Source organism: Aplidium turbinatum, chromosome 2, assembly GCF_918807975.1.
Source record: "Aplidium turbinatum chromosome 2, kaAplTurb1.1, whole genome shotgun sequence".
Classification (NCBI taxonomy): domain Eukaryota; kingdom Metazoa; phylum Chordata; class Ascidiacea; order Aplousobranchia; family Polyclinidae; genus Aplidium; species Aplidium turbinatum.
In genome coordinates, this window is record NC_137473.1 from 47,389,805 (window position 1) to 47,403,632 (window position 13,828).

At 40.5% G+C, this 13,828-nt stretch overlaps 1 protein-coding gene across 1 annotated transcript; it reads left to right on the forward strand.

The window, feature by feature from the left end:
• On the forward strand, positions 1 to 4,278 carry LOC145764347 (uncharacterized). Its single transcript, XM_082575964.1, has one exon. It carries the CDS (start codon positions 1 to 3, stop codon positions 4,276 to 4,278), a length of 4,278 nt encoding a protein of 1,425 aa, XP_082432090.1.
• The last annotated feature ends 9,550 nt before the right edge of the window (positions 4,279 to 13,828 follow it).

Here is a 13,828-nt window from a genome sequence, read left to right on the forward strand (position 1 = left end):
ATGGATTCCAAAGCCGAAGCTATTCTACAAGCAGCTGATACTTTGAGAGACAGCTACAAGCGTGGTGAACAGCTGATGAGCAAACGTGAAAACCTCACAGAAGTACAGATTATCCTGTTAGAAATTGATAAAAATTATGCTTCTTTAATGTCGCTTTGTGTCGATGTCCCTGACAATGAACAAATTCCAGGAGGTCTTTCAACCAAACGGGATTACATTCAAGGTAAAGAAGAATTTGCTGATAGAGTCAAACAGTGGTTCTCGGAATGCGAGAGGACAGACACTAAAACTCCTCCACTACGCTCACATCACTCGTCCTTGCGTACTCATTCTCACCGCTCCAAATCCGGAAGCATTCGGTCATCGAGTACAATGTATAGTTTGCGTCAACGTGAAGCACATGCCAAATTGGAACTAGCTCGTTTGACAAAAGAGCAGAATGATGCCAGGCGACGAGAGGAAGAAGAACTAGTTCGTATGGAACAGGATAAAGCTCGCTTGTTCGCTCAGTTGGAGCAGGATAAAGCTCGCTTTGAACGTGAGAGAGCCGAAGCTGAAGACCTGCGTCAAATTAAAGCTGCCGAAACTGAAGCCGCACTCTGGCAAGATGATTCTTCTTCGATTATCAATGTTGGATCAATGACACCCGTACGATTGCCACAGCAAACCTTCACTGACAAAGACACACACCTGGAACCTCTGCGTCACGGTGATGAGCGGCACAAACAAGAACCAACTGCAACGTCTGCAAGAATGCCAGACCAAAAGGTAAATTACCCTTGTTACTATACTAGCCGACAACCTGATCTTTCAGAACGACTTCTACCTAAACCAGATGTTAAGAAATTCTTTGGTGACCCGCTCGATTTCTGGGCTTTCTGGCACCGTTTTAAGTCCCATATTTCTGATTGGTTGACACCCGACAGGAAGATGTCTTACCTCATGCAGCACTGCTGTGATGCAGTCTGTGAACAAATAAGGCACCTTGCCGATAGCAGCGAAGGTCACAACTGCTATGATGAAGCGTGGGAAGAATTAAAACGGAGGTATGGCCAACCACACGTTATTGCGCATGCTTGCGAGGAACGCTTGAGAGCTGTTACCAGAATTTCTCACCACGAACCCGAACAATTGGAGAAGTTGTCCGTCCTGTTAAAAAGATGTTGTTCATCATTGAGCTCAAACACCGAAGCTTCGAACTTGGATACCGTGCAGTTTATCACCTGCCTTGCGAATAAGCTGCCAGTGTCTTTGAAAGAAAAGTGGGTAATTGAAGCTCTGAAAATCAATGATGACACTGGAAAAGTGGCTGGATTTCAACACTTTGCTGACTTCATAACGAACGAATCTAGGATTGCCAATTCAATCTATGGCGTGAAACTCTTTTCATCAAATGTCGACAAACTTAACAAGCCTGACACCAAAGGGAAACAAAAGGCTTCACTGTTTAACGTAGTGACAAAACCTACTGAACGATCCGGACAGCTCCGAATTGGCAACAAGCGACTCATACAATGTATCCTGTGCGATAATACACATTATTTGCAACACTGCAAAGAGTTCAAAGCCCAATCCGTCACTGAACGGGAGCAATTTGTAAGGAAGAACAAATTGTGCTTAAACTGTCTTGGACCAGATCACATACGTGCCGACTGCAGAAGCCGAGGTAAATGCACTGAATGCGGAAGCTCATCACATCATTCTCTGTTACATCGGTACTTGGTCACAACTGGAGAACAAATCCAGAGACGACACCCCAACCCCATTGCTAATAGAAGAAATGATAGCCAGCCAGATGATCCCGGAAGAAGACCATTAGAAAGGAACACAAATGAAGTTGTAGAAACCTTCCATTCCAGAACCAGCAACTCGGCAACTTACTTGGACATCGTTCCCGTACGTGTGACAGGAGAAGGAAAGGTAATACATACTTATGCTCTCCTAGATTCTGGTTCAAACCGCACCTTTTGTGAACAAAAACTTGTAGAGATGCTTGAACTGAAACCTGAGCCATCTGGTGACTTCCAGGTGCAAACACTGTCTTCGAGTGGACCATATTCCTTTAATTCTTCAACTGTATCGTTGAAAGTTCTACCAGTAGTTGGCGGCGAAGTGCAAGAACTGACAGATGTGATCGTCGTTGACAAGATACCTACCAAGCCAACTCCAGCGCCTTCTCCGGAGTATCTGCAAACGCACAAGCACCTCCAAGGCATTGACTTGAAGCAATTGGGCCATGGTACAGTTACACTGTTGATCGGAAATGATCATGCTGTCGCCCACCGATGCATTGAAAGCCGCTTTGCACCTATCCCGAAGCAAGGACCTGATGCAGTCAGGACACCCTTAGGCTGGTTGCTTAGAGGTACTCGACCAAAAGAGACAGGTGTAGGCAATTTCGGTGCTGAATCTGACATTTCAAATTTTGTCCGTGACACGAAGCAGAACCTTGCTGACCAAGCTTCAAGGGGCATGACGGCCAAAGCCTTGTTGAATTCTGGGATGTGGCTCAATGGCCCAGATTTTCTGAGGAAACCCCCAGAAGAATGGCCCAATCAAACCGCTCAGCAACCACAATCTGAAGATATCTTTGCTGCTTACAAACCAAAGAGGAAAATCGAAACCTTTACCATTTCTACAACTGAAAGCCAAGGAACAAACAGGCTAATCTCCTACTTCTCATCTCTGCGCCGACTGAAACTATCAGTAGCCTGGTTCCTGAGATTCAAATCATACTTACTGATGCGCATGAAGAACGAAACCCAGATTACACTGAAAGAACCAATCAGTGTGCCAGAACTTGATGAGGCAGAAATTGAGTTAATCAAATACGAGCAGCGTCAGAGTTTTCCTGCTTGGATCAAATCTCTATCCAAAGGAGAACACCCAAACATGCCCAAATCCAAGAGGATCCCACTCGAAAAACTCAGCCCTGTCCTAATGAAAGATGTTCTACGTGTTGGTGGAAGAATCGAAAGAGCCGACTTACCGTTCGAAGCGCGACATCCTGCTATCATAGCTCCAGAGCGCCACTTGACGGACTTGATAATTGAACATTGTCATACTAACGAATCGAAGCACATGGGTGAAAGCCATACACTGAACAATATTAACCAAAAATACTGGATAGTTAATGCCAAAGTTGCGGTTAAAAACGTACTTGCAAGATGCCTGCCTTGCCGACGAAGGACCGCAAAACCTAGACAACAGCTCATGGCAGAACTGCCAGAAGCAAGGTTACAAATGTCACAGCCACCATTCTCACAGACTGGCGTTGACTTTTTTGGGCCGCTAAATGTCCGAAACAGACGAAGTGACATTAAGAGATACGGCTGCCTTTTCACATGTCTCACAACTAGAGCCATTCACTTGGAAGTGGCACCAGACCTGACAACTGGCGCATTCATAAATGCCCTACGGCGTTTCATAGCTCGCAGAGGCCCCATCAAGAAAATCTTCTCTGACAATGGAACCAACTTTGTGGGTTGTGAAAGAATCTTGAAGCAAGCCCTCGATGAGTGGAATCAGAACCAGATCCACCAGAGCCTTCGACAACAAGGAATAGAATGGTCATTCAACCCCCCAACAGCCAGCCATATGGGCGGAGCCTGGGAGAGAATGATTCGCACAGTACGTCAAATTCTTATGAACATCTTACCAAAACAACCACTCGATGATGACACATTGCACACGTTACTTCTTGAAGTGGAAGACATCGTCAATTCAAGACCACTCACCGATGTGAAGCTGGAAGTTGATGGCGACTTACCTCTGACACCTAACCACTTGTTGAAGTTGAATTCTTCATCGAATTTACCGCCAATGTTAAGCTGCGACAGAGATGGCTACCGACCAAGTGGTCGATACCGCCATGTGCAGTTTCTGGCAGACACCTTTTGGAAGCAGTGGGTTAAGGAATACCCACGATCTGTGATGTCAAGAGCAAAGTGGCTTCACAGAAAGGAGAATATCCGAAGAGGAGATATCGTCCTTTTGATTGATGACTCTGCTCCCAGACAACGATGGCCACTAGGCAGAGTAATTGAAACATTTCCTGATCGTCACGGCGTTGTTCGTTCCGTAGAAGTGAAGACTGCAACCGGATCTCTGAAGAGACCAATATCCAAACTTTGTGTAATTGTCCAAAGAGAAGAAGATGATCCAGATGAAGATGAGACACCAATAGACACCGTTGAGATTTTGCTGGAAGATCAGAGCGATGAGGAAGAGACTGAACTGTTACATGACAATAGACTGTTGAAAAACTTTTATTCATGAAAAAAACGAGCCAGTTTGGCCCTTCTTTGGCCCGGGAGTGTTAGATTTTCAACAGGTCCTTGATAGGCCTGCCTTTCGTTTTACCGCATTACTCCCGTTAATTTGTGTATTCGCCACCTAGCGTCGTTTCCCCTTCATTGTTATGTTATCGCTCTTTGCAAATGGCAACACTCACCACGAGATTGTCTATGGAACTTTCGAGACGTTTTCGTTTTTGCTGCTAGTTTGCCAGCTAGCCGAACTTGTTAGTTACTGTAGTTTGTGACTGAAAGTTGATTGATTGATGTTTATGCTTTGTTAGCTGCTTCTCTGTTATGTACTTCTACAGGACTTAAGTTTGACAACTGCTATGGTAATACTTATTTGCGTGTAGGCTGAATTCCATATTTGCAGCTTGCTATCTCAAAGTTCAACTTACTGGTGAGCGTACTTGTGATGTAATAATGTTTTTTGTAGCTGAATGTTGACTCTCTACCGTAAACAAACGTAACGTATCTCTGATGTGCGTAAATTGTTGTTAGGCTAATACTTCAAACTTAAATATTGCAGAGTCAATCACTATAGAATCCTTCGCGTGCAAGTGCATCATTTGGTTTACTGATCCCGGTTATACTACCGGTACGTTCATTATTCTGAATTGTATGATTGATTGATTTGTGTCGTGAATTGTGGATTTATGTTTACTACTGAATTATTGACTTAATAATTTGTCAGCCTAATGGAAATTAATTCTCGTAAACCGATCTTAACTAGGCCAAGTGAATTGCCACGTTTCTTTGTTTTTTAATGATTATTGACCTAGCGTTATGGTTGTACGGTACGGTAGCCTACGTAATAATTGTGTAAGGTAACATCGCGAATTTATTTATTCAGTGCGTCATTGGCCAACCTGTGGAACTTGTGTACCGTACAGTGGATTGAGAACTGTTTGTCAACAAATTTGGTACGTTTATCAGTTCGACTGTTGTGCTTGCTGAATTGTGACTAGTGTCTTATGTTGTGTTATTTCTTGACAGAAAAACCGTATAGACTTCATTGCTGCGAAGCAGTCATTGGAAACCGAGTGATTTCTTCAAGTTGGCGTGCTTTAACAGTTGCTCAGTCCTGCCGGGTGGATTAGGAAAATCGTGACGTCACCGGCGCAATTAACTACCGCACCTGTTGTGTTCGCGTCGCACACAACAGGAGGCATAAGAGTAGTTTGCTTTAAAGCTATAGACGTGACCAACTTTGATTGTTAAATTACCTGATATTAACTGTCCTTTCGATACGTAGCCTATGTCTGATGTAGGTGTAGGGCAGGGGTTCTTAACCGGGGGTAAATTTACCCCTGGGGGTAAATTTCATCTACCGAGGGGGTAAATTTAATAAATCATAAATTTAAGAAAACTTGATTTTTTCAGATATTAAAAAACTGGTAGTGTTGCACTCGAAAGTTTAGAGACGACTACCAAAGCGGTTAATGCTCTGGAAAAGATGAATAATTTTTTTCAACAAAATAATATATCCTGGAATCATTTGGATTCATTTTGCACAGACGGTGCCCCTTCTATGCTCGGTGCTAAGTTTGGCTTTGCAACTCTGGTGAAAAAACGCGCACCTAACATCATTTTTACTCACTGTGCCCTTCATCGACATGCACTGACAAGTAAAACCCTTCCAGAATATTTGAAAGCATGTGGTTGAATGTGTGAATTTTATCAGGGCACGTGCTCTTAATCATCGTCTTTTCAAAGTGGTTTGTGCTCAGATCGGACAAGAACACTCTGTTCTCCTTTATCACACCGAAGTTCGGTTGCTCTCTACGGATCTTGTTTTGTCTCGAGTTTTCGAACGACATGGTGAAATCGAGATTTTTCTTCAAGAACGCAAATCCCCGTTGAGTAGGCTAGGCTAAGCACTTTGGCGACAACAAATTTATTGGTGCATTGGCTCACTTGACAGACATTTTTTCAAGTTTGAACCAGCTCAATATGCAAACGCAAGGAAAAAGGGTTACCATTATAGGTGTACATTAGGGTGTCCCACTTTTAGGCGACTTTTCAGGAAAATTAGGTTCGGGTCAAATTCTGACTGGATTTTCGTCACTGATTTCAAAAATGACGTTATTTTTTCATTATGACGTCATCCTGATGCGCCAGCTAGCGGATTTTTGCTATTTTGGCCTTATCACGAATATGGTAAGAGCTAGAGAGTTGAAACTTGCGCCAGAATGACCGGAAGGGACAATTTCTTATTTGTTGTCAATACAATATGAAACGCTAACTGCAACAGAAAAGGAATTATTTTGAAAAAACATGTTTTTGGTCATTTTTGGACAAAAAAATGAGAAACATGGCAATTTTGCTACAGTGACGCTTTTATTTCGATTAATTGCTGTGCTACGCCACATTGTTTAACAATTAAGTACAGTGGTACTTGGTAGTAGCATATTGTATTTACAATTAATTACCTCAGCATTGATTTTTGCATGCATGTTGCAATTACTAATAGCCTACTAGCAAACGTTAAACCCTTGATCATTTAGTTCAAAGATCTATCAAACAAAACCACCATTCAACAACACAACACAGTTCAATGGGATTATTTATCACACCATACTGTGCAAAGCAGCACAAATGCGCAAGTCTGTTTTGGCCAAATCATCTTGGTCATCTCGAATCAAGCCGTTCACACCGCCTTTCAGTCTTCCAATGAAGTGCTTTGTTGTTGTTGTCGATCATACGCCAAAACACTGATGGAAATGAAAAACATGCAATGCATGGAGCCATCTTACTTTCTTCGGAGAAAAAATCACGTAAGTTGCCACATTTCAAAAGCGTCTGCTCGATATCAACGTTCTTGGAAAATTTTTCTGTCTTATCGCATCAGTAGTGTCGTGAACTAATACATACTTTATTACGCAAGCTTATATTAGCTTTAACAAACTAAATGGAACATCTAAATAAATATAAACAAATGAATTAAGCTTAGTACTTCAGACAATAAGATTATCAACCTGAACCGCACCTCAACATAACAAGCAAGTAAACAGAGTGGGAGCGCCAACTGAACAGTTGCGTTGGCCAAAGGCATTATGCGTGGAACGCGGCAGGAGTTTCTACTGTAGCAATGTAGCATACAACGCAAATTACACGACATTCACCCCTTCATAAAAATTACAGTACAATAAATACACAAACGCTCAATTGTAGTTCAGCCTTTTTGGCGGGTTTTTTATACGAACAGAACGCCAGTTTTTCTGTGTTTGCAATTCAACATTAGGTTCAATAGGTTGCGTGTTAATAACCGCACCATCGTCTGCAGAGCTCCTCTCACAGGTAATTTCACGTTCGATGTCATCAGAAACATTTCTAATTCTGGAGTTCACTTCATTCGATTTCTCCACTTCAGCAGGGTTGACGGGGTCGGCAAAGTCTCGTCCTGGCGCTGCCAAGTCTCTGGCAGATACAGTTGCTTCCCTTCCATTTGGGAACTTTACCACAGCATAGTTTGGATATGCATTCACAAGTTGAACCTCGTCCACTAGTGGATCGTACTTGTTACGTACAAAACGTTTTACCAGTATCTTGTCTTCTTCAGTCAACCACGAAGGTACACATAACCCAAAAGTTGAGCGTCGTGGAAAATTAAAAAGTCTTTCGTGAGGCGTTTCATTTGTAGATGTGCACAATAACGATCGAAGTGAATGCAATACTTCAGGAACAACTAATTCCCATTGTGAAATTTCTAAATTTTTAGTACGAAGAGCTAACTTAATTGCATTCCAAACAACACCATTATAACGTTGACACTGTGAATTGCCACGCGGATTATACACTGACGAATGTGTTGTGGATATGCCTCTCTCACTTAAGAACTGTTTTATATCTTTGGATATAAAGCATTTTGCATTATCACTATGCACTACGGCTGGCATACCAAACATGTTGAACAAAGATTTCAAACAAATAATTACGGTATGAGAAGTAGTGTTACTACAAGGAAAAACAAAGGGGAAACGCGACAATTCATCAACAACAGTTAAAAAGAAATGATTTTTAGTATTTGACGGCAATGGTCCTTTAAAGTCAATACTCAATCGTTCAAATGGTTGCGTTGCTTTAATCAATGTAGCTTTTGGAGGTTTGTAAAACCTTGGCTTCACTTCACAACAAACTTTGCAATTTGTGACCAATCTTTTCACATCATCTATCGAGTATGGCAAATTCATTGTTCTTCCAAAATGTTGCATTCTCACAACTCCCGGATGACACAAATTTTCATGAATTTCTTTCAGTGTGTTCCCAGTTGTACTGGCACAATACGCACGAGATAAAGCATCAGATGCCACGTTAAGTTTGCCTTCGCGATACACGATATCATACGAATACTGAGCCAATTCGACTCGCCAACGCATTATCTTGTCGTTTTTTACTTTTCCTCTTCTTCTGTGGTCGAACATAAAAGCAACTGAATTTTGATCAGTTATCAAAGTAAAATGTCTGCCTAAAAGGAAATGTGACCACTTTCGAACCGCTTCTATTATGGCAGTAGCTTCTTTTTCGATACTGGAATATCGCTTTTCGTTCGAATTCAGGGTCCGAGAAAAAAACGCCACAGGCCTTCTCGCCTGATGTAATATTGCGGACAACGCAATATCCGAGGCATCAGTTTCGACTGAAAAGGGCAAGTTTTCATCTATTACCTTCAAAGTGGCTTCTGCCAAGACTTGCCGAAGTTCGTTAAAACACGAGATAGCTTGATCACTCAGGGGAAACCTATTACTATCAACAAGCGGTTTTATTTTGTCCGAATATTGCGGTATCCATCGAGCATAATATGCCATAAGACCAATAATTCGTCGTAGCTCTTTGGCTGAGGTTGGAACCGGCATTTCTAATAACGACTTCACTCTTTCGCGATCAGGGCTTAAACTGCCATTACTTATTTCATACCCCATTAAGTTGATCTTGTCTGTGGAGTAGGTGCACTTGTCATTATTGAAAGTGAGATTGCACTTGTTTGCAACTGTTAAGAAATGCTGAAGGTTTTCATCATGTTCTTCCTTTGTCTTACCGCACACGGTAATATTGTCCAAATAAGCAAATGTGCCTTTACAATCATTGCTCTCGATGATATTGTCAACAATTCTTTGAAACCAAGGTACAGCATTTGTTAATCCAAACGATAGTCTTTTGCTTTGATACAATCTACCATTGGCTTCAAAAGCTGTATAAGGCCGATCTTCCACAGGAATTTCAACTTGATGGTATGCCCTTTTCAGATCCAATGTGCTAAAAAAAGAATAGTGAGCAATCTTGTTGACCAAATTTTGCATGTTAGGCAATGGATATCCGTCTAACAACGTAAACTTATTGATAGTTTGACTGTAATCAATGCACATTCTTTTCCTGTGATTTTCTCCAGATACCACAAGGACTTGAGCTCGCCATGGTGCAGTGCTTGGCTCAATTACACCTTGCTGAAGATCTTTTTGTATAATTTCAGTTATAAACCTTTCGTTAGCAGCAGACTGCTTTCTGGACTTAGTCACAATAGGCTTACAGTTGGGCAATAAATGTTGAAACAATCTTGGACAAATATCCGTTTTCACGCATTTTAGTGCCCCCAGATACAAAGGAGCTTCGCTACCTCCAAAGTTAATTTTTACGTGCTTATGCTGAGCCAAGAAGTCCTGCCCCAGAATAACGTCCGTTAACAAATTATCAAGCACGATAAGTTTCACTTTATCGTATTCACGTCTTTGAAAGTAAACTTTAACAGTAGAAAATCCATCGCTTTGTGAAGTTTTTTTATTCACGGCCAAACCAATTTCATTAAACTCCGGTTCGATAGGAATTGCATTCTTTAAAGCAAAATGTTTGCTCACATGACTTAGGGTAGAACCCGTGTCCACAAGTGCTCTTGCAGTAACACCGTTAATACACACAGTGTAGTTAACTTTATTTGGAGCAGAATGTAAGGAGAATAAAGAAGCACTAGACGGATTTTGTGAAATTCGTTTTCTACGAGAACGACACTCTCTTGCATAATGACCAAGATAACCACATTTATAGCACTTACTGTTCTTCGCAGGGCATCTTTCTCTTCCATGATTGTCAGGACAGCCACAGTGGGAGCATTTTTTCTTCAAATCAGCTGCAGCACAACTTTCATTTAACGGAAGTCTTTCACGCAAGGAAATCTCTTGTTCAGCCGATTCTCTCTGAGAACACTGTATCGTGTTGGCAAATGTAGATGTGTTTTCTTGGCAGTAGGTTTGCTGTTGATTTGAAACTAGAAAGACATCAGAATTTTTCTGAGCAATATCTAATGAGCGAGCTTGATTAAAAATGGCATCGAGAGTTAAGGTTTCTTCTCTAATATTTTCCAAGAGTCTTTGACGTATTGATGCAGACAATATCCCTGATATAAAAGCGTCACGAATCGCTTCATTGCGGCAAACTTCCGCGGTTACGGCTTTATAATTGCAATCTCGAGATAGCCGCTTCAAGTTTAATACATAATCATCTAATGACTGTTCTGCCTGTTGTTTGCACGTCATTAGAAAATGTCTGGCAAATATGAGATTATTTGGTTTCACGTATAATCTTTCTAAAGTATATTGCAAGCTCATAAGTATTACATTCACTGATGTAATCGTAAACATCCTTATCAACGTGGGCGATCAAACATCGCAGTTTATCGTCATCACTGATCTCTGGTTCAGCTGGAAATGCTGCAAGAAAATTCGCGAATGTTCGATGCCAATGTTTCCACTCTTTACTAGCTTGACTAGAGTTGGGATCAGCGCTGAACAAACTGGGCTTTATAAACTTGCTATCCATCTTCAATTAGTTTGTTAAATTATCGTGAACTAATACATACTTTATTACGCAAGCTTATATTAGCTTTAACAAACTAAATAGAACATCTAAATAAATATAAACAAATGAATTAAGCTTAGTACTTCAGACCATAAGATTATCAACCTGAACCGCACTTCAACATAACAAGCAAGTAAACAGAGTGGGAGCGCCAACTGAACAGTTGCGTTGGCCAAAGGCATTATGCGTGGAACGCGGCAGGAGTTTCTACTGTAGCATACAACGCAAATTACACGACAAGTAGCAAAAGGCGGAGCTTCAGCGTGGAGAGCTTAAAGCAACGTTTTTAGGGCTCAACCATGGAGATGCATGCTTAACGATGTGTCAGAACAGCGTTGAATACTGTTTCATCAACATATTTATCTGCAATAAATCTTTTGTAAACAATACAATTGAGGGACCTTCAGCAGCGGAAGGTTTAATATGGATGACCAAAGATGCTGGCAAGTAAACACAAACAATGAAAGAAACCATACTTAGAAGTTTAGGGATATCCTGAGGCTCAACACAATATCCAAAAATCAGCATTCTTAAGTAACCACTCGCTGTTGTTATCCAACGCACATAGGACACGCCTTCTTGACGATAAAAAGGGGGATTCAAATTTCCTGGAACATCTATCAATAAATGAGCTGCCAGAGCATGAAGACACATATGGTCGCTCCAAAAAGATGAATCATTAGCTTCTTTTTTGTGCTCAGAAAATCATAAGATCTTGGCTTTTAAATGATTTGCGGCTATATCTGTGATGGAAACTTTACAATCTTGTCGGATTTTCAGATGTTGGGGCTTAGGTTTTGGTATTTTCTTAATTCTGTTCATCAAACCACCATCTGCCAGACAAAATTTATGAATCTTGTTTGCAAAATATCCCAAACAAAAATGATGCAACATTGCATCATTTTTATTTTAGGATGTACTGTTTATGACATAACAATCGAAAGAAAAGCGTCACTATATTCTATTGTTAAGCTACTACCACTGTACTTAATTGTGAAACAAGGTGGCGCAGCTTAACAATCGAAATAAAAGCATCACTGTAGCAAAACCCAAGCAAAATTGCCGTTTTTCCCATTTTTTTGTTCAAAAATGACCAAAAACATGTTTTTTCAAAATAACTCCTTTTCTGTTGCAGTTGACGTTTCATATTGTATTGACAACAAATAGGAAATCGTCCCTTTCGGTCATTTTGGCGCAAGTTCCAACTCTCTAGCTCTTACCATATTCGTGATGAGGCCAAAATAGCAAAAATCCGCTAGCTGGCGCATCAGGATGACGTCATAATGAAAAAATAACGTCATTTTTGAAATCAGTGACGAAAATCCAGTCAGAATTTGACCCGAACCTAATTTTCCTAAAAAGTCGCCTAAAAGTGGGACATCCTAGTGTACATGATAAAATTCAGGGCTTTCAGACAAAATTAGATTTGTGGAATAGAAAAGTTCAAAAAGGAATTTACGCAAATTTTCCGACATTTGATAATTGGAAAGTCAGTAGAAGTCACAACGAGATTTCTGACTTCGAAGTCGAAATATGCCAGCACCTTGCCGTCTTAAAAAAGAATTTTGACGGTTACTTCGAAGGTGAAAGTTTTAACAGTAGGCCAGTAGCCTACTGCTCTTTGGATAACTCATCCCTTCGAAGCCAAGTTAGAAAGTATTGCTGACGATGATCTTTGCAAAAATGACTTGATTGATCTTCAATGTTCAACAACGCTTTGTTTCAAATTCTTATCGTGCAATGGTGACTTTTCCAAGTTTTGGTGTGGATTAGTCGAAGAGTTTCCTACGCTGACTATTTGACTAAGCATGCATTTGAAGTTATTATACCTTTTCCAACTACTTATCTGTGTGAAGCATGGTTGACTGGACACGATGACATCACAAGGGGTCACCAAAACGGTGGGGATAAATTTTACTTTTTTCCTTCGGCAAGGGGTAAACGAGACTAAAAAGGTTAAGAACCCCTGGTGTAAGGGAAAGTTAGTTTTTGAGTGTGCGAAAAAATTCTTGCCTAAATATTGTTTGCGAAAAAGCATAGGCCACCCGATTAAAAATTCTACACTGCTCCCAATAGTTTGGTAAAATTTGTCAACTACCAGTATCGCCCAAATAATGCGAAAGCACCATAACAATGCCAATAACTCAATACATAAAAAAGTATTTCACATCAATAAGATTAGTAGGCTATTAGGTCCACACGGCCTACTTCACAATACAAATTGTCATAATGATCTAAAATCTTATCAAGTTAAAAGTTATTTTTAGAATTTTATAAACCAAACTTAATGTAGACTACATTTTTAGCTGAGTAGGCTTTTGATATTGTAAGTTTCGTGTTTAAAGCATCACTTTCAAAGTCAATATTGACACATTTCAATGAGGATAGACTTTTCATAAAATTTGCAAGCATCTGACTATTTTCAGATGTTGAAAAGCTATTTCAAATCTTCTGAACTAAACTTGCCGCCTACAACTTCATCTGAGCATCGTGATATTGTAAGATATAGGCCTACGTTTGAAGCATTAGTTTCAATTTTGGAGCACATTGGATTGGGATAACATATAGCCTACTTTTCATAAAATTTGTAAACATCTGGATACTTTCTGCTCAAATTTTTCGAACTATCATTATCAACAAATTACACATTTATTTCTTAAATCTCTCAACTTAAATCATGC

Coding starts and splice junctions, on each gene's coding strand:
- LOC145764347 (XM_082575964.1), top strand. CDS start 1: ATGGATTCCAAAGCCGAAGCTATTCTACAAGCAGCTGATACTTTGAGA.